This window comes from Eleutherodactylus coqui, chromosome 6 (assembly GCF_035609145.1).
Source record: "Eleutherodactylus coqui strain aEleCoq1 chromosome 6, aEleCoq1.hap1, whole genome shotgun sequence".
In the NCBI taxonomy this organism is placed as follows: domain Eukaryota; kingdom Metazoa; phylum Chordata; class Amphibia; order Anura; family Eleutherodactylidae; genus Eleutherodactylus; species Eleutherodactylus coqui.
This window is the reverse complement of record NC_089842.1, coordinates 77,021,380-77,043,421: the sequence shown is the minus strand read 5'-3', so window position 1 is coordinate 77,043,421 and position 22,042 is coordinate 77,021,380. Positions and strand designations below refer to the sequence as shown.

General features: G+C 43.1%; 1 protein-coding gene across 5 annotated transcripts in view; it reads right to left on the bottom strand.

Annotated features, from left to right (window-relative positions):
• The window catches only part of SIDT2 (SID1 transmembrane family member 2), a 61,307-nt gene that overhangs the window by 5,698 nt on the left and 33,567 nt on the right, over positions 1-22,042 (bottom strand). For 2 of the 5 annotated variants that reach the window (XM_066606999.1, XM_066607000.1), the window contains 14 exons: positions 21,969-22,027; positions 20,349-20,360; positions 18,302-18,352; positions 16,977-17,054; positions 9,075-9,190; positions 7,867-7,940; positions 6,131-6,197; positions 5,983-6,056; positions 4,368-4,491; positions 3,487-3,604; positions 3,266-3,402; positions 2,377-2,485; positions 2,223-2,299; positions 1,569-1,615 (listed from right to left, as the gene is read on the bottom strand). In XM_066606999.1, coding sequence (XP_066463096.1) covers positions 1,569-1,615; positions 2,223-2,299; positions 2,377-2,485; positions 3,266-3,402; positions 3,487-3,604; positions 4,368-4,491; positions 5,983-6,056; positions 6,131-6,197; positions 7,867-7,940; positions 9,075-9,190; positions 16,977-17,054; positions 18,302-18,352; positions 20,349-20,360; positions 21,969-22,027 — 1,143 coding nt within the window. The remainder of the gene's footprint in view (positions 1-1,568; positions 1,616-2,222; positions 2,300-2,376; positions 2,486-3,265; positions 3,403-3,486; positions 3,605-4,367; positions 4,492-5,982; positions 6,057-6,130; positions 6,198-7,866; positions 7,941-9,074; positions 9,191-16,976; positions 17,055-18,301; positions 18,353-20,348; positions 20,361-21,968; positions 22,028-22,042) is intronic. The other 3 variants (XM_066607001.1, XM_066607003.1, XM_066607004.1) reach the window with 3 other exon arrangements.

The window sequence follows — 22,042 nt, the reverse complement described above, 5'->3', positions numbered from 1 at the left end:
GATTACAGCGATACCAAGTTTGTAGTTTTTTTTGGTTGTTTTTTATATATAGTAATGCTTAAATAAACTTTTAAAATTTAGAAAAAATAAAATTGCTTTGTGTCGCTACACTTTGACCCACATAAATTTTTTCAACTTTTTCATCAATACGACTAGGAGAGCTCATTTTTTGCAGGGCGGCCTGTAGTGACAGAGTTAACTGCACAGGATTAATAATGTAATATTTTAATAAGCCTTTATAGATGAAGTAATACCCAATATTTAAATTTTTTTTCTTGATTCAAAAAGGAGGAATTAACTTTTTAGATACATTTTTTTATAATAATTAAAAACCCTTTATTTTACTTATGTTTGCTATTTTAAGTCCTCATAAGGGACTTAAACTTGTGGTAGTTTTATTGCTTATACAGTATAATGCAATACTATGGTATTGCATTATACTATATTTTCCAGGATGCCTATTAAAGACATGCCACAGGCATTTCCTTAATAGGACAATGATCATGGCAGCCATTGGGGCCTACAGAAGGCCCAACACTGGTATAACCCCAGAACAGGCTTTCAAAATGTGTCCGTAAACCCCTTAAATTCCATTGTCAGTTATGTCTCCAATTGTGGCTGTTGCAAGTGAGAGTCAAAGACAGTCTGTGTATAGAGCGGGTTCGACTCCCAAGTCCGCTCCATACACAGCATATGCTCTGGATGGCTACAGATGGCCTAAAATGTACGAGGTATGTGCAGTTAGACAAACTTCAATTGTAAAAACAATCCAGCACCCAGGAGTAAGAGAAGAAAATTAATGCTATGATCAACAGGAATTCTGATGCCATTTTGTCCTCTTATCTCCTAGTTTGTTGTTGGAGCAACAGATACGCAACTGTCTCACAGCTAATCCATTAGAGTACTTAGGTATGGAGATTGCTATAGGTAAAGTCCAGTTGGCATGGTTACAAATACTAACCATACGAGTGACAACACGGAAGGAAAATCATGGCGGCTACCACGCAGACATGATGCGTAATACTATGAGTGAAATGTGATTGGTCAATGATGAAGCTGGTACTACCGATGACTGGTCTGTTTTTACATGTGACTAGTTCTCATTTGGTATTTAAAAGGTTATATATTTTTACTTCTGCCATGATGAAGGGACCACAGCTCTAAAATGCATAGCAATTCTGTCTGTGATATGAATCATGTTTTTCTGTTTTGACTGTCTGAACAAAGTTGGAGTTTTTAACTTCAGCAGGTGTTGCTGGAACTTCTTGTTCGATAGTAAGGAAAACACAGTACAATGTAGTCTGATATACACTTTTACCTTCCTTACAATTGCATGAAAAAAAAAAATAAAAAAAATTATATTATATATATATATATTATTGACATAAAATATATAGGTCACTGGGAATGGAATGCAAGTAGTATACAGATTTGAATTATATACCATCCCAGTTTAGGCTACATGCCTAGATTTAGCCAATAAAAACTGCAGCAAGATGCAAAATGTATGCAGAGCCTAAATGTTCAAATCTAGTGACTATTCTACTTACAATGCTACAAATACTTACAGAGACCAATTTATAATGTTCCCCATCACAAGCAGCACCATACGGTCCTGGAAAAAAGAAGGTATGAATGTTACTGACTACAATGAATGCAAAAAGAAGAAATTCAGAAATAAAAGCGGATGAGCAAGAAGAACAGAAGGAAGGGGAAATAAGACAGAAGGGGGGGGGGGGGGGGAAGCTACAAGAAAGGGCAAAGAGGCAAAAACAATAAAAGGAGGCAAGTGTAAAATATGGAAGTCAGTGACACCAAGTGACAGAAAGGCATGAAAGAAAAAAAAAATGAAGTCAAATTGCCAATGCACTTTGCCTCAGATTTTACAGGCTTTACACGATGCTAGATAACATTCTTAACGGACTTTGCAAAAGACACTTATGTCTCAAAATAAATCTTCCAAGAGCTTTACGTTTCTATTTTCCTTGAGTCTCAGTTTTTCTGCCCTGGCATTTTGGCCAAGAGGAGGCAGAGCATTGTAGACAGGAGCAGCAGATCTGCTCAAGACATGCATGTGTTAAAATGTCCCAGTCACTTACCGGCATAGCCCAGTCTATAAAGTACATATATACACATGTAGAGAAAGAATAAATGATATGATGAGACACCTATATGTAACCTCCAAGGGACACACAAACAGGAGTGGACACAAGATAACTCACCACATACATGGGAGGGCTACACTGCCTCACACAATCCGTGTACAGAACCTGCAGGATGCGGCGTACGATCCCGGAGTCTGGTGGGAAAGAGACAGAAGTGATTGGGGCGATTTGTAAAGGCATCTCTCTAATTTGTAACAAACAGGACACATACCTAATCTCCAGCGGCCCACGTAATAAAGCTGAGTGCTCAGCACCAGAGTGAACACTATGTGAATCACTGAGAACACAATCCAAAAAATGGTATTTCCTTTCCCAAACACCTGAGGAAGAAAAAAAAAAGTTTTTCTCCAAGGATCCTTCAAGACATATGCATGCAATTTAGACAGCTTTACGCAGGGGTATAAAAGGGGGACTAGGGGTAATGGTGGCAAAAAGTCACTCTGCCTTAGCCAAGGCTTAAGATACATTGCTATATGTACTACGTGTACTGCACCAAGTGCAGGAAAGCCTACTTTGATTTTTAATATGCGTCTTTGACCAACTGAAGCCTTATTGTCTGATGTGTAAATGATCCCCATAAAACCTATCATTTCTGGCAGGATCTTATTCAGCAATACTTGCCCCAGTAGCTCTTCTGTGGGATGGGACCAGATGGGCTAGCCCACACTCCACTCATACATTAATGAGCCTCAGGCACCCATGACCTTGTCACCATTTTACCACTTGTCCTTCCTTGGACCACTTTCCGTAGGCCATAACTACTGGTTACCAGTAACACCCGACAAGATCAGCAGTTTGGGAGATGATGGATCCTTACACCTGCCCATTCTTCCCGCTTCTGACCCATCAACGTCAATCACTGACTAGTCACTTACAGCCCAGTCTATCCCACCCATGAAAGATCTCATAGTCACCTCAATGTTATTCACGTCATCTGTCAGTGATTTTAATGCTATGGCTGAATGTTGTATGTCTGGGGAGGGCGCTGTATATAATTTTTATGACAATGGCTAGACATATACATGTGCTGTGGTGGGTCTTCATGCAAAACAAATTCTATATAGGCAACAAAAAAACAAGTATATATATAATTCACTTACTACACCAAGGACGGAGAAAAATATGACAATGGCTAGGCAAGCGTAGGCACTGTAAGCGCTGGCATTAATATCCGGGTGCCTCTTCTGATACAACTTCAACATGCAGAGTCCAGCAATCATATACATGAAGGAAGTGTCTATAAAAAACATGGGGACATGAGTAGGTGAGTGCCAAGAAGTTTATGCAAAATAAAACGAGGTGGCAAGGAGCAAGTACTAACCAAACTGGAAGTTGGTGTAATTCGGACACACGTGGTAACATGCGCTGAGCAGACCCTCCATCATCAGAGCTGTGCCCATGGCATAGAACAAACCAAAGTGTTTGGGGATCCCACATTCCTGGGTGCATACACAATAATAGAGAATATATGTGAGTGTATAGATATAGGCAACAGGCCTGATTAAACTACAAATATCTACAACATATAGCAAAAGCAGGTGCAACAAAGAATACAGAGTCCTCTGCAGACCACACTTGGCTTCCCAAGAGCTCTAAGACCTCATGTCCACGGGAAAAATCAGGCCCGCTACGAATTCTCCATGGAGAATCCGGAGCTGGTCCCTCCTGCCCCGCGGACATGAGGGCTGAAAATAAGAATAAACTCACCTGCTGTGGGCCGTGCGTGTCTTCCTTTCTTCGCGGCCGGATCTTCTTTCTTCAGCCCGGCAGATGTGCTCAGCACGCCGGTTGCATGCCGCGCACATGCGCCGGGCCGAAGAAAGAAGTTTCCGGCCGCGAAGGAAGGAAGACCTGCATCGCCCGGAGCAGGTGAGTTTAATTCAGGCGCGGGTCTCCTGCGGATCCAGACGGCTTCCATAGAAGCCTGCAGGAGCCGTCCCCGCGAGAGACCCGCACCTAAATGGAGCATGTCCGGATTTTTTTCTGCACGTGGGACCCGCGACTGCAGGGAAAAATGACATCCGCAGGTATTTAACTAATGCATCCCTATGGGGCGCGGATCCGCGTGCAGGAAAACGGCTGCGGATTTAAATTGTTAATTTGCCCGTGGACATGAGGCCTAAATGTTTGCAGTAGGCATGCAGTTTGGAATGGTTTCTTTATATATAAATGCACAAATGTGTATATTTAGGGTGCCCTTACCTCCAGCTGCCCCTTAGTGTAAAAGCGGCAGCGGTTGTGATTAAGTTCTCTGTGCAGTACAATGATGAGGAAAAGCAGCCCCAACATAATGTAGCCTAGGTTGCTGAGAATGTTGTTAAAAGCACTGGAGAAATAAAAAAAACAACCCATAAAATATACATATACCGCACATTAATGGACTAATTGCCTATCCTCTGGGTTAGCCATCAAAATCAGATTTGATAAGGGGTAGATTCCTGGCACCCCTGCCCACCAGCTGATTGAAGAGGCCATGTGTCTTCATTGAGTGCTGTGGCCTATATTGCTCACCAGGCAGCGCACCACACATTTTGTAGTGGCCGTGCCTGGTACTACACCTCAGTCCCAACCATTTGAAGAAGCCAGGCACAGCGGCTACAAAATGCACAGCTTTCTGGCTGGTAAATAATGAAGAGTTCATGACTGATCAAATGCCACAGCCACCTTCAATTACCCAATTGGCAGGGTCTTGAGAGTTGGACTGCCATTGATCTGATATTGATGGCCTATCCTACAGGTAAGCTAATAGAGGTTTTCCAGAACATGAAAACTAACAGATATTGCGGCAACATTATCAGTGAGAATACCGTTTTAGGACTCGTTAACATTGGGGTTTGGATACAGTTTACCTGCTCCATTATAGGAGAAGGAAACCGGTCCCCACTGGTTGAATGCATCTGTCTTTTGACAGATCCGAATGGACCCAACTGACTATAAGGAGGTCTGTTTATTTCAATTTCTGTAAAACACTGGAGAGAACCCAGTGCAGCATGTAGTGTTAATTTGTTCTATACTACTTTTAGGCTGGGTTCACACAGGGTGGATTTGCTGCGGAAATTCTATCCAGAATTTCACTGCGGCAAATCCGCCTGAGGCCGCTAATCCCGGGATTAGCCAGTCATGTGGACGAGATTTGTCAAAAATCTCGTCCACAAGGGACGGCCAAAACAGTCGCACCAAAGCCGGCGCAGATTTCACGGCCGTATGTCTAATTTTCTTTTTCCTTCCGTTGCAGCCGCTCTGCTATGAGAGCGCAAGCTGCAACGGAAAAGCATGCGGCCAATCCGTTCCAAAACCCGCAGCAAAGTGATCACTCAAACTGTCATTTAAGCGATCATCGCTCCGTGCAAATGGGCCTTTAAGGGACATCCAGTGCTCCCTGGAAGAAAGATATGCAAATTAATGCTAGAAAAAGCCTCCACAGCAGCACCTATGGGAAGGCAGCTACCCTGTGAGTCAACATCTCACCTTTTAAAAGGACTTGCAACTTAACTAGGGATGTAACCAAGCCCGAACACCCGTGCACATAACTGTTTCAGGGTTCTTTTCCCTTCATTACTGAGCCGCAGGGTTCTGTTTGGCCAGGTGAGAGGCCATCAATGTGAGTCAGGGAGTAATCTCTCTCTTTGTGGAGACCAACATGAGGATGTAAAGCCTTATAGGCCATGCTATGCTTCTTGGGAAAAAGCTATGCAAATAAGTGAGGGAAGGATGCTGCCACATCACCACCTACTAGAAGTCTCCAGTGCTTCCCCTATTCTAATATATGCAATAGCCCCCCCAAACACACAGCCGAGTTACTGCTAGATTTATGTACCTCAAAGATCCAAGAGGATGAGCGCACAAGAAGTTATAATAGCAAATATCCTGATTCCCAGTTACATTCACCACCTAGATACAAGAGAATGTGTTAGGTCTGGATGTAAGAAAGGCCAAACAATGTTCATGCTTCTGTGTTGTCTCACCGTTTGGTAAGTTATAACGAGCTGCACGACCGGCAAGGCGTAGAACACAGCTATAGTAGAGATGTTCCTGCAGAGGGGATACAAGCAATTAGCCATGACAGGAGTCATCACTGCAGAGCTGCTCAAAAAGTGTCTTCGTACGTATGAAACCGAATGAATGGTGGAAGGATGTAAGTGTCAAAGCTGGAGAATACGCCAAGGCGACAGGGGAACCAGTTCAACGATACTTGCCAATGCATCTGCGGACAGCTATAGTCCTCCCTTGAGGAAATGTTGTGGTCTGTATTTATGGCAGGAGACGCATGGGTAGAAAGCCACACCTTTTAAACTAGCTGGAAAGGCCAGATTCCGCAAAATGGGGAGAAGAGGGGAAGAACTGGGGGAAATGGCAGGTCTGGAGAAGACCCAAGAGATCACCTTCAGTGTAGGACCAATTGTGGGATGGGCTTTGGCTTCTATGGGGGTTTTCATCCTGAATCCAAAAGCAGTGCTTTCAAAAAGGTACAGGCGTGCTTGCTACGAGGAAACGCATTGTTTAAATTTCTTATGCCTATGTCAATCAATTGCCCGAATTAGACAAGAGGCGTGGCAATAGGCCGTAAAGGCTAGAAGGCCAAGTTGGCCCTCAAATTTAGGTCTGGCAACTGTGGACTGTGCGATATGGGTGGCTTTGTCTGCCTGAACAAATTTGCCAAGGAGGGATAGTAAATGCTTTAAAAAGCGCTGTAGCTTCTAAAAATCAGCTGCGGACTGTCAGCAGATTCCTGGTCAAAAAAACCACAACAATGGTGCGGATTTTCATGCGGTAAGGCCGCCTGCAGACGAGCGTGTCGGATCCGGTGGCGAGAATTCTCGCCGCGGGACCCGACCCGAGCGCCTGCAGGGACAAGCGCGTACTCGCCCGCGCCCGGCAGCCCCAGCTCTTTCATGTGCCGGCGCATGCGCAGACCGGAGCCGGGTGAGTGACGTTTCTGTGCGAGGCTCTGCGAGCCCCGCACAAAAATAGGACATGCCGCGGTTTGTTTGCCGCGCGAGATTTCGCGCGGCCAAACCGCGGGCGTCTGCATAGGAGTGCGTATTGTAATGCACTCCTATGCAGGCTTTGAGCGGCGGAAATCCCGCGGGATTTCCGCCCGTGTGCAGGCGGCCTAATACTGTGGAAATTTCCACTACATTTTAGCTATGTGTGAACATACCCATAAACCAGGCTCACATAGAGGGGTTGGATTGCGCAGCAGAAGACCTGCCGTACATCGCGGAAAGTAATTGTGAATGATCGCGGATGCAATCAGTTTTTGGCGCACATGTACTCCATGCACAGCATATCGTCCACGCGGAAGAAAGATCTCTCCCCTGCAGCCGGCATTTTTAATCCATTTTCCTATGAAATACTGAGTGTTTCCGCCGCTCATACGCAAAGTTAAAAGCATTTGGCTGACGGAACACTCTACATTGGCTTCAACGCAGGCCATCTGCGTGGACTCTGCGCTAAAATAGAACATGCAGCGATTTTTAATCTGCTCACGGAATCCGGACATCAGAGCAAACTGGCGCAAGTTCCTTTTTAATGCCCGTATATTGTCAGTGTGGGCACAGATTGCGGAATCCACAATTCAAATCAGCTTGTGTGAGCCCGGCCCTAACGAGACTGTGAGAAGGGTAAAGAGATCTGCTGTGACACAGGTTCACATGAAGGGGCTGTATCTGCACAGTGCTGTAGGTTAGGTATTCCTCACCAGAAATAGATTTGGTACTTTTTTCTCATCACACGCTTGTCTTTCCTTGCCAGGTCAGCAACACATAAGTATTTCTGAAAAATACAAGACAATTATGAGCGGTAAGTCGTATCAGCTTTATGAAAACACAGCAAAATGCTTAAAGGGGTTGTCCCGAGAAAGCAAGTGGGGGTAAGCACTTCTGTATGGCCATATTAATGCACTTTGTAATATACATTAAATATGAGCCATACAGAAGTTATTCACTTACCTGCTCCGATGCTGGCGTCCCTGTCTCCATGGCTCCGTCTAATTTCAGCGTCTAATCTCCCGATTAGACGCGCATGCGGAGAAGGGTCTTCTCCCTTCTCTTGGGTCTCGGCACGAGCGGCGTTCTGGCTCCGCCTCCTTCGCGTCATCGCGTAGCTCTGCCCCGTCACGTGTGCCGATTCCAGCCAATCAGGAGGCTGGAATGGGCAATGGACCGCACAGAAGACCCGCGGTGCATCGTGGGTGAAGATCCTGGCGGCCATCTTGGTAAGGTAAGTAAGAAGTCGCCCCAGAGCAGGGATTCGGGTAAGTACTAAACTTTTTTTTTTTTTTTAACCCATCCCTTGTGTTTGTCTCGCGCCGAACGGGGGGCCTATTGAATAAAAAAAAAAGCCGTTTCGGCGCGGGACAACCCCTTTAACCCCTTAAAGGCCAGACTGTTTTGTACCTTAAGGACCAGATACTTTTTAGGGATTTTACCCATGTGGTGGTTTTACCGCCCTATTTTTTCTCTTTAGCTACCAAAATTATTTTTGCTGTTTTTTCTTACATTTTTAATTTTATTTTTGTAACTTTTTTTTTTTACCAATTAGGTTCCTTATGACCTCTGAGGGACATTCAAAAGTTTTTTCTTTTTTTAATGTTTTAATAATTTAATAAGTAATTTTTTAAAAATTAAAATGACACTTTCCCCCTGTAGCTTGGGCATTCACAGGCGCAGCATCCATAAAAGCCTGAGTTACAGGGGAAACATCCCCCTGTAGTGAGAATAGCTACTGACAGAACGGATTAGTGTCTACTAGGACCCTGCAGCTCTGCTGTAACAGTGGGACCCGGAGGTCACGTGACTGCCAGGTCACGTGGTAGAGGAAACACTTTCACTTTTTTGTATATAGCGCTCATTGTTGATGTCCCCACGTGAGATTCTAAGTACCATGTTGCAGCCCTCTTTAGTTTACCTTTGTCCTAATAACATTCTTATCGGACTCAATGTCGGTCAGCGTATCATAATCATCTTCTTCAACAGAGCTCAAAGACTCCAAACGTGGACGAGGCAAGTTCTCAAGGGATTTGTCTGCAGGAAATAAAAATTCCACTTTTAAAAAGGGTAAGAGAACCTTTGCTACAAAAGGAACACTGGTCACCTCCCCATTTCATGTAACGAAAGGGAAGCTCAACGAGGAAACGTTTGTCTGCCCCAGAGGACAGGTCTGCTAACTGCACTTATCACAGTGATCTCAGAAAATAATCAAAAAGTAGATTAAGGGGTGGTTGTCCTACTTCTAACACCTTCCCAGGATGCGTCATCAACAGCCAATTGCTGGGGCTGTGTACTAATCTCTGTACATTGTGCAGCAGCCTGAGGCGTTTCCGTTGAAGTGAATAAGACTCAGTCTGCAGTACCACACCAAGCAAGTGCCCAATGTATGGAGTGGTCTGCTTTTGGCAACAAACCAGCTCCGTACATTAGAAGACAAGCCTTGGAAAACAACTAACCAAAGGGGATCCTGGACAGCAGACCCCCACCGATCAGCTATTGCTAACCTATCTTAAGGATAGCTCAATCAATCTTAGAAGTTGGACAACCCCTTAAAGGGCTATTCCTTACTTATATCACTAGGATATGACATTTATACACCAGTGAAAGTTCAACTTCTTGGACCCCCCTATAAATCATGCAATGCAGTTTCAACACTGTGTCCCCTTAAAGGTTTCCAACCGTACCTAGAAAGAAAAACAAAAAACAAAAAGCGGCACTATGGCCTCTTCATTCTCAGGATCAGTAGGGGACCCAGAGGTCAGGCCCCACCTATCACTATACCATCATTATATAAGATGAGGATACACCTTTAACATTGGATGCAATCTTGGAGGTGAGGGAAGCGGTGTGGATACTTCCATAGTTCCTCATGTATGGATGTGGGACAGTAACACACAGTCTGTTATTGGAGTTTTATCGATACAAAGGTGTAGTACCCTTTCAAACCTCAATGATTCCATTACCACGTATTCAATGGCTATTGTTTCTCAATACGTTAGCATATGGCATCTTATGTTCACTGTACAAGTGTGGCATCAAGTCATTAACTATACATAATAGAACACATTATACATTTTTTACATTCATCAAATAGATCTAATTGTCAATTTGTAACATGGCAAAACTTAAAATGAATCAACCAATTAATAAAAATTACAGTATAAATTAAGTCTAATTTTGATAGATGTGACAAGTGTCTCACGGCTGGGAACCTCACAGTTACACTCGGCTACAGATGTAAGACCGATTGCTCACCAATAGCAAAAATCGGTTGCTGGAAGGTGAAACAGCAGACAAGACAGCCAGCCTAAATTCGGTTCATGGATGTTAAGCAATGTGGCCATAAAGTGCAGTAGTGATGGACACTTCGCCACTCATGGAGGATTTATAAAACTAGTACAAATAAAGAGCGGTGTTGCCCATATTGTATATGAAGACCAGCGTCTGACGCAGTTTGGGAGTCACAGTACTGGATTTAGTGGCAATGCTCAACCTCTACCGGTACTAGCTTACAAAGATAATGCCATTATGCAGCAATGATTACTGGTCGATGCAGCAGGATCAGACAATCTCTAATAAGAAGCAGAGGCAGTCCCTTCTCACCCACAAGGATCCAAGTCTTAGATTTCCCCTTGTTAAGTACAACTCCACCTTCCATGCTCATATGTACACTGAATGGTCACTATTAGATATGCTGGTGCTTTCACGGTTGGAGCTATAAAGGACTGCCTGTTTATTGTGAATGGATTTAGGCAGGTTGGAATATTCCCTGGTCCGCTCCACTTCCATTCACTGAGCGATTATCGCTGGGACTGTCGGGTGCACCGGACATTTGTAAAAAGACTCCAAGTGTGGCCTTTTGTGGCGATTTTAACTAGATTTTACTCCTTTTCATTGATTTGTTATGATAGTGTAGACTTGCAAGAGAATGGAGGACCCTGGAAGAGAGTTGTAAACTTGCATATTTTACCCCAAACACCTCATATCTATTATTATTGCAGAAGTAGTCTGTCTTTAAGATGTTGGCGCAGCCTGGGGTGTCAGCATGTTGTGCAGTCCACTTAGGTTCAGCAAGCTGTCCTGCACCCACTAATAGTAAGGGTGTCATTAACAGGCTGTATCATGCACTACATGTATCTGTGAGATTGTCAGCTCTTTTATGCCCAAGGACTCCTTTACAATAGTGAGAAAATTGCGCAACTTTCTTGTGATGCAAGAGTGAGTGAAAACCAATGATTTTCAATGGTTTCATTCTCATTTTCAATGCTGCGAGAGAGAAAAAAATTGCAGCTTGTCCTTTCTTTTCACGATATTGCGATCTTCTGCCGCGGCTGTGGCAGCTGCAGCAGGGGATTTCTTCAACCCTGCAGGGACGCGAGGCTGTCACATCTAGGGGTTTCCATATGTTTTCAATGGAGTCGGCCCCATTGAAAACAGTGGGAGAACATTGCGATCTCCTGCCACGGCTGGGACAACAGGAACCCCCGCAGGGATGCGAGGCTGTTGTGAAAACATCCCACACATTTGTGGTTTTCAGAAGGATTACCAAGGCGATATTGGGCCGTGAATCACGGCTCACTATTGCTCTCGGCAGGGTGCAGAAGCCCTTATCTATGTGCAAGTGTAATAGTAAGCATCTAATCCTCCCAATACATAGTAACGGTGTGAGTGAACGGTTGTTCAGTAGTATTTGCAACTGTGAAAGCACACCCAAATAGCAATTTCCCTGTTCTGCATGCTGCTGGGAATTGCTTTATATCTGCCCATGTACCTTTGTATCTGCCAGTATGGCCTTTCACTGGGATTTTATGTGGATCCAACTCCCATAAGGGATATAAATCCACATTAAAATGGAAAAAAAGCAAGCAACCCGAGAGACTTCCAACAAGACCTGGTCATCAGTACTAGACTAGCCGGGAGGGGCAGGATTTCACTGCCAGCTTTGTGAAGTTATCGCTTACAACAGTGTGGAGACTATACAGAGAATGGTGTGATCAAAGAAAAGCATCCAATGTCCTGTGCACATAAACTACCTATTGCTGAAAGGAGATAGGGGTGTCAACACATTGCATGGGAATACAATGCAGGTGCTGCAACTAATGTGTCTAAATGCACAACTCCTTGTTCTTCAGCACAGATGGGCTCTAACAGCAGACGACCAGTTCCAGGGGCCAAAGGGCACACAAAAAGTTGGGATTACTAAGCAGTTTAAAAAAAAAAAAAAGAAAAAACACACCTGGTCAGATGTATCCAGATTTCTATTGCACCACGCTGATGGGAAAGTCAGAATTTGGTCCAAGCAGCATAAATTGCTGAACCCTTTCTGTCAGTGGTTCAAAGCTTGTCAGTACCTCCATGTAATTAGTAGCAACTCCCTTGGCCACATAGAGCAATATTCCTGCATAACAATCTAACCACCTGATGGAATCTCTGCTGCCCTGCATTGTTACAGTTCTGAAGGCCAAAGAAGGGCCAATACACTACTGAATTGGAGTTTCTAAGGGCCGTTTTACATGAGACTTAACCTCTTGACAGTTGTCCCATTGGTCATCGTTCCTGTACTTTGACACAGCAGTGATACATCGCTCATTGAATGGAGATCTCTTCTGGCCGCCCGTCTACATTTAGAGTAAACAGGCAGAGGTTCATAGAGGGATGACTGCCTGTTTACACAGGAGGATTATCAGCAGGTTTTTATGCCTGTATAAACTAAACAATGAATTATAAGCCAACTAATTGTTTAGTGTAGATAGATCTAATGATGATGATTCAAGATCACATGATCCAGTGATCAATTGAATGCTCACTCCATGTAAAAGAGCTCTAATCAAGTGGCTATTCAGTGTATATAGTTACAAATCTCCTGATATCCAGCACCAACTACCCCAAAACTCTGACTGCCTCGGATTTTATTCTTTTTAGAGATTGAGATAAAATATGTTATTAGGTACAGAAGTTTTCTGTAATCCATCTGTAATACCGCATAGTAAATTCACAGGCCGCGGGATAGCACATGGGTAGCGGCGCTTGAACTGCTGCAGACCTTAAAAAATGAAAAATGGTTTGTTAGATGAAACACAAAGAAGAAACTCTTCCCATAATATCTTTAATACATTAATACCAAGAGAATCTGGATGATCCCCTTCGTCCCAAACAAGATACTCCCTGCTTAAACAGGACTGGCAGATGTGGACATTACTTACATGGAATAGACAAACCTGACAAATTACAAGGCCGATACTCCTGTCATACGGGACGGTTAACCAGCAAAACAAACATCATAAAGATTATATTAGAGACGTGAACAAATTAATTCCCCAGTGTAAAGGCCCTTTTACACGCAACGACCGAACAAATGAACCATTTTATTTTTAAAAATGTTGAACATTTAAAAAAAGGTACCGATTATAGCTTGAAGTCCTCTCCACTTCCCTCATTAGCTGAAGTAAACACTGTATATGTTTGCTCTGGTGTGCCTATATGTGGAATTTGTAGCCGGCAGGATTTTAATTAGGGTGAAGAAAAACTATTGTCCTATGGCTTGAGTAAAGAAGCAGTCATTGTGTTTGACAAGTTATACAAACACTCCTCCCCTCCGGTCATTCAGAGAACAATTGTCATTTAAGGGAAGCAAATAGCGCACAACTATTTTTATGCAAGATGAAACTGAAGGATAAACGACAAGTGTACAAATAGCGAACAGCATCACACATTTACACGTAACGATTATCACTCACTTTCGTCTGTCTGAATAAATTTTGAGTGACAATCGTTGCGTGTAAATGGGCCTTAAGGTTACTGTGAGAGATAGTCTATGTAAAAGGGCCACTCCCGGAAACCTATTGTTTTCTAGTGATGCAACTGACATACAGGGCGTAGTGGGGCTGATCATATACTTACGAATCCCTTAATGGAGGCAATTTCAGCTCCAGTCAGCCTGCACTGTGGATAGCTGGATGCTCCAGCAGATGAAACGAGTTACAATCTTTATTCAGTCCCATAAAAGCCAAAGTCAGCCTCATAGGCATTGATGGCAGAAGTCACAGCAGACACACAGTACTCCATTATACACAGTGGAGGTCACGTAGGACGATAGAGGATCAGAGCAGCTCTCTCACTAATAAAGGCAGATCCTAACAATTCCATTATGTGTCCTGTATGCCAAATGCACCCAGGGAAACAATAGAAGGTGCCTGAAAGGATCTGTCAAACTATTAAGGTGGTCACACTTGTCATTCATGGGTTAATACAATGTTAAGCCTGAAACTTAAAGCAGCACAGACCTGACTAATCTATTCTTGGTAGTGGGGAGTTTGGAATTTCCCTAGAGACCATAGTCAGTAATCCCCATTCTTTCACTTCTATCAGTGAAACATGTAGGAAGCAAATCGCATAATTTATTCATTCGTAAGGCCGCCTGCACACAAACGGCTCGGATTACGGATGCGGGATCCCGCACCGGTATCGGATGTCACATGTACCTGTCATTTCCTGTCTTTCTATACTGCGGATGGTCAGGCCAGCAAGCCGTCGGACACGCGCAGTAAGTTTTTTTTTTTTTCAAAATGTTTTTTTTCCCCACGACATGACTAGGCGATGACTCGGGTCCTGCGACCTTTCTGCAATGTCAATTGTCCATTTAAGTCAAAGAAAGCAGTCCGTGTGGAACCCACACAAAAATGTTAGGCCGGCTTTTGCATGCGGGATCCCGTAGCAGAATGCAGCTGTGACGCCGCATACCTGCATTATCTGTAATGCAAATGACCGTGGAGGCTTGCAGGCAGTCATGCCCAGCGGTTTTTATTTTTTACTTCAATAATTAGTATTTCCCGCGCAATTTGCTAGGCGATGATGTGGGTACCCACGTATGGGCCGCAAATCGGAAGGCTTCTATTGACTTCAATGGAGGCCATCTACGGCAAAATAGAGCATGCAGCAAATTATCCTCTGCTCCCGGTATATGCAATTCATATTTGCAAGTGTGAAGGAAATATCGAAAAATACATGCTTTTCAATTACCACGTTTTGTCACGGATCCTTTGTGAGGATTCTGATCACGGACTCCACCTGTGTGAAGCCGGCCTTAGACTTTTGTAGGATTTGTTACTTTTTACAGCAATAAAGTCTAACTTAGGGCGTTACACGTCATTTGGACCGGACACTACTTTATTTTAGTGATTTTCACAAAGTAAAAAATATAAGGCGCTGGATGGGGTAAATAAAAGCAGAGAAACCTTTGTCAGATGTTGCAATCATCTGCAGCATTTGTCATCTGACATTGCTCATCCTGATAGATTACACTGAACTGCATGTACAACTACTATTACTCAAGAGGGATTGCAATGCAGCCCCTCAGAATTAAAGCCAATCTGTCTCTAGGTTAGTTCTGCCATGCCTCACACTTTATTAGCTGCAGCGTGAGCCTAGCAAGGAGCCCTCTCAATCATGTGTGCGCACAGCCTGGTTACCTTGATATTTATAAGCCGCAGGCTCCCCTGCCAACCCAGCGCTGACTGACAGTTTTCTGACTATTACTATACATAGGGAGAACTAAGTCAGACAGACTTGAGGGTGGAGGGAGCCGACTGCTCATGAATACAAAAAATCCTCTCTTGGCTCGGGCTGTACCTAAATAAGGCATGATTTACTGAAATTTACTGGAGGACAACCAGCAAGTGACCAACGGCTATAATCAAGGTGCATGTCACCTAGTGACAGGTTTCATTAAAAAATTGCTTAAGAGCAAGAAGTTGTATTTAAAAACACCACCACTTACCTGCTAAAGCTCTGCAGCCACTTAGGTGGTCCTCAGCAGCCCTTCAGCGATGTCACACACATAATGCATGTGACCACTGCAGCCAGGGGCATGCAGTATGTCAGGTCATCGCTGAAGGAACAGAGGCAGTAGATTCAACCTTTTATTTTTATTTTATACCATTGTCTGCTTTGCGTGACTTTCTGGACGACACCTTTACATAAACCTTTAATAACCATTTCTGTACAAAGACACAAAGCTTTAAAGGTGTTTTGAAGGACTTTAATTATTGATGACCTGCTCTCAGGATATGTCATCAATTGCGGATCGGCAGGGGGTCCGCCACTCGGACTACCCGGCTTTCAACTAATTCCTGCTGCTATCAATGTGGGCAGCACTGGAAACCAGTATGGCTGTTAACATTGCAGCAGCTAGGTTTAGTACTACAGGAACAGCTGCTATTGGATTTAATGCGAGCCGTGTCTGCAGTAACAAGCCAGGCTGCGGCAATACAGACAGCATCATCTGCTTTCAGCACTGTTTGTAATGACAGCTGGCCCATAGATCACATGACTGGTGGCGATCCCAAGTGGCAGACCCCTGACGATCAACTATTGATGACCGATCCTAAGGAAAAGTCATAAATAGTTAGAGTATTTGTACCAGAATCACAGGATAGGGAATAAATTGCTGATCGGTGGGGTCTCAACACTGAGACCCCCACTGATGCTGGAAATAGGGGTCCCATGTCTCCCTCTCACTACAGAGTCACTTAACCTCCTGCAGTGACATCAAAACAAATGGAGTGCTGGAAGAAGCCTGCACAGCTGCAGCTCCATTCATTACAATGGGGCAGAAGGAAATACCAGAGAGCTTGCCGCTCGGCTATACGCTTGTGCGACCAGTGCGCCATTTAGTCTTCTCACTGCGGAGTGTGCAGTAAGAAGGATGGGGAACATGAGATCCCTCTTAAGATTCGTAAGGGTCTTAGTGGGGAGACCTCCACTGATGAGCAAATTATTCCCTTGTACATGGTCTCTATATGATCAGTCACTTGTATGTTACCTGTGTAACTGTAGGTGGCCTCTGCTGATGACATTAGGCTTTCTGTACCATCTGGACTTGCAACTGAGCTGTTCTCTGCTGCGCAAAAGAAGATAAACAAAATATTGGACAAAATCTGTGGCAGATTCAAGGAGAAAATTATTCTGTTGAAACAAAGCATACAGAAAATCAAACTGCAATAGAGTTAAGTTCTGATGAACATTAAAGGGTTTTCCCATGAATTAAAACTGCGTCACAAGCTTTACTGCCTGATCACTGTTGATCTATGGCCAATGATTGCCTACAGCAGTGACAGGCTCTGTAGGTTCCTACAGCAGCCACATGGCCTTGTCAGAAGCAACCAGAAGGACAGAGGTTGTGAAGCAATTTTAAGTAATGGGAAAACTCCTTAAGTTATATTTTAAGGAATTGAATTTATAGAAATTCCAAAAAGCAATGTGAAAATTAAGAATGGGAACATAAAGGATTATATGCAAATTTTATTATTTGAGTGGAGGAGAGATCTGAGACTGAAGAACGCAATTTTACAGAGTAGTAATTATTACCATATAATAAATATCAATCACATTTCAATTATAATACTGCTAAAGATTTTAACTTCTAAAATAAAGGCCCATTTACACGCAACGATTATTGCTCAAAATTCATTCAAACCACGGCAACTGAGCGATAATCATTGCGTGTAAACGCTACCATCGTCCACTTTTCATCTGAATGATGATTTTAAGGTGAACTTAAAATCCATCGCTCATCCGCAGAGAGTCAAAGTATTTTTCAACAGACTGCATGAGGTGTTCCCCATGGGAGTTGGAGATTACATTGTATGCTGCCGGCAGCCCTGACGAGAACAATGCAGCTGGGCTCTGCAAACAGCTCCTGGAGGCCCTTTTACATGCAACTGAAGATGAAAAAGTGTTAATGGACATTAGTGTCCATTAACACTTGATGCAAAATGATCACTAAAACCTTCAATCGTTTTACACGCAAAAATAATATTTCAATGGGCCTTAAGTGGGCAAAATCCTCATCAAATCTGTGCGATACATGAGGATTCTGAGGCAGATCCAACAGAGTATGGATGCAGCCTTAGAGCAGGTTCACATGGGATGGGGGTGGGGGTGGGACGGCATCATTTCCACCCCACGTGAGCACACACTTAGCCCCTTCAGACAGTTAATCAGCATGGATCCTGAATAGCAGAGGACTGCTGATGAACTACTGAAGACCTATCCTAAGGACGGGTTAACCAATAAACCAAAGAAAACCCCTTTAATGCTAAGGTTGATAAGTGTATTTTACACCATTCAGCAATGTGTTCCACTTACCTATGGAGCCATAACCACAGCCATCGTATCTCTGATCCATAGAAGACTTCCCTGAAAAGAGACAAAAATCGCAATAAGAGGAAAAAAAAAAAAAAAAAAAAAGCAAAAAGGGCTGAAGGTAAGCAAACACCACAATACTGTAGAATAACTGGATTGTTATCAACATTCTAAGAAATGCTATAAAGTACATAAACTATACTATAAATGTAACAAAATGGAATAAAAATTCAATTTTTAGTCCAATTTTCTAGCAAGAACTAAGAAAACTGTAAAAAAAAAAAAAGAAGCCAAATTAAAGATAAAAAGCGCCTTTAACAAAACCACATCTAAAACTTTAATATTTTCCCTTGTAGCATTTCTAAGTCTGTAGATAAGAGTCCAGCAGCAGAACACGTAACAAGTTCCTCTGATAATTCCCAAATAGCCCTCAGCTCAGTAATCCCAAGCCGATCAGACTATTGGGAATTTACAGCATGCAGTCTATCTGGACACAAAGAACGTAGCCGTCACCAGTGTTATGTATCGGGGTTAGAATTCATTCTACTGACATGAACCATGAGGAACCCATGCAGGAAGTCAGAGGGTTTTAGTTTATGATGTTAGTAAACATTTACATAGTTAGCTAAAATCCAACCCAGGAGCCCCTTTACAGGGGAAAAAAACAATAGGTTTGAAATAAAGTCCAATCAATGACAGTGGAACTACTTTAAATGGCATTACACAGCCTGATGCCAACTGTATGGGGGACGAATGGTTGTCAGTATGAATTCAGCATCATCCATGTTCGCTGCACATTCCCGTTAACACAAGATGATGTTTATTTTTCTGCAGCATAAATGACCCCATCAGCTAATGAAAGAACACTTGCTCATCTGTTTATTAAAGGCATATTTGCATAGAGCAATGTTCAGGCAACTCAACGTTTAAGCAAACACTCTTGCCTGATAATCAGGCTGAGTAAAAAGTCCTTAAAAGCTATGTACACCTTTGCACTTTTAACCCTTTCCAATTCAATTTGTCTGCTGGTTTTCCTAGGGGGCTTACTCTTTTTCTGCCGTTATACAACGGCGCTATATGGCTAAAACCAGTACTGCATGAGGTGACACGTTGGATAGGCTCCGACAGCAGAGAGGCTGGCAATATACAGTAAGAGAACCCCGATGGATGTCTTCCAACATCGGAGCTGTACAGCCTTAAATCATAATGTCTTCAGAGGTCAGACAGTGGATTGGAAAGGGTTAATATATTTTTGGAAATTAAGACTTTTTGTAATTGGTTTTCATTAAAAATTCATAATTGCTTGATTTCTAGGCTTTTATTGCTTTCCAAGGCACTGCAGACTAATGGACTGAAATCTTGACAAATTTTGTCAGTCAGAATAAACCGACATCTCCTCCCCTACCAGGTTTCTCTGTCGTGAATGTGCATTCACTGCCTTTCCACTGAGCTATTACAGAGGGCTTTAAAACAATGTCGGGCGACGATAGAGGAGATCAGGAGGAGAAAGAGCAGAGAAATCCAATATTACAGTGGGCTATATTTCACTCCAAGTGAATTTTCTGCTCTTAATAGCAATGAGGGGGAACGAGACAAGCAGCTACTCAAAGGATGAAATAGCTGTGTAGTATCGCATGGGTGTGGTTATGCTACACAGCCTCTGAAAAAGGAGAGGGAAGAATGAGACGAGCTTGTGATGCCCCAGGCTGAAAACTTGAATGTAGGAAAGCCTGCAAAACAAGTATGAGGCTTTCTAAAAGCATGAGTAGGAAACCTCAATGCAAAAATTAGATCAGAACAACATTTTTTTCTGTAGGAACTTCTTAAATAACATGTGTACCGAGTTTTCACGCACTAAGGTTTCCATAGCTTTTAACATTCAAGAGGATCAAAATAGAAAACCAAGGAGGATGTGAATAATTATTAACACAAATAAGAAGTTACCCATAAACAGAACACTGGTAATCTGGCTGGCACAGGACTGTGCCAGGGTATAGTACACTGCATGCAGTTCTACCCACAGACTACCGAGACCCCCAAAAGCTCTTACCGAGCAGAGATGCTGGAAACGGTAAACAGTAAAAGCAGAAAACAGTGTTATCTTATATAGTACAACAAACTAACATACTTTTGATATGCAGAAGTACTACAACAATGCAGTGAAGGCATGATACACAGGGAGATATAGTAAGATATTACCAAGTCACGAGGACCTGTCACCTCTCCTAATGTGCTTTTTCAGCATTTAACATCCTTGTGTTCCTCATAAAACAATTCTGGAAAAACCCCTCTTAGAACTCTGCATTGAGCTATTGCTTTGTTTTCTCCTGGAATTGTATGACTAAACAGACAAATGGGTGTTGACATTTCTCCTGTCACTAGGGTGTGTTCTTAAAGAGTAGCTGCACTTTAAAATAACTTGACACGTAAATAATTTTCATCCGCGGCGTTCTAGTTGCTGAGACCAGTGCTGATGGCTAGAACGAGGCTGCCGCAGTCTGACCTGTGTACTGCGCTCCCTTGGCTGTCTGCACCATTTTTCGGCAGCTGAAGACAGCCTCAGAGATGTATAGAAAGCTTCCTATAATCTCTTTATTAGGTTGTCTTCAAGCTGCTTGGAGCAACCGAAAAAGCAGTCAAGACAGCTGAGGGCGCAGTGCTATGGTGAACGCTGCAGCAGCCTCGTTCTAGCGATCAGCACAGTTCTCAGCTGCAGGACCCGCCACTGATTAAAACTTTTCACATGTCTCTAAGTTTAAGTGACAACACACTGAAATCTGCATGTGCGTCATTAAACCCTGCAGACCACAGGCTTAAGGGGCCTGGAAAGTTTCCTTTTTAAAAGGAAGCAAGCAGTCAGCTACATTAAGCCCTATAAAGTAAGCTCATGGGCTCAAAGCAGCTGACCGACTGAGTCTGAGGATGTAGGTTTTATACTTACCTTCTGCTCTGTCCCCTTAGGTTAGAGCGGAAGGTAAGCTGGTGTCTGCTGTCAAACCTGACGTTTATCACTTTTAGTAGACTACGCATTTGTGCACATATAACGAGAAGATCACTTAACACGAGCCCATGTAGTCTACTCAATGCATTCAGCAGCAGGTTTGAGTGTTGACACCAGGGTGGGGGAGCAGGGAAGGGAAGCATAAAACTTACATCCATGGAATCCGCATTTCTGCTACATTGATCCCTTAAGCTTAGCTTATAGGGCTCAAAGTAGCTGACAAAAGTCTCTTTTATAGTCCGACAATGTTAGTATACACACATTATTCAAGGTAAATGGTAACACCTAGTTGTCACTTTATTAATACATTTCCAGGAGGAATAACAGAGGATCAGCAAAATGCAGAGTTTGTAAGAAAAGCTGCTCCAGCATTGTTGTTTCCATGGAATTTAAGTACAGTATATGGAAACGGACATATCAGGAGAGCCGACAGGTGTTATGAAACTCGGATACATGACCTTACCATACATCCATTTACTGTATATAGACAACTCCTAAACTAAATCGCCATCATTAGAATATAATGCAATACAATTTTAGCTAAGACTTGAAAAAAATAAATTGTGAGATTTTTTTTTTTCCTTCATTCTATAAATATCATTTATCACACGCCAACGTCACACACTCTTACAGTCAGTTTCCTCCGTGCAATGGGAGGCTATATATTACCCGTTTCATCATTCAGGGTTCCTACGGAATGGAGCAACCCGGCTTCTTTCTTGTTCTTTCTGAAGGAGATACAT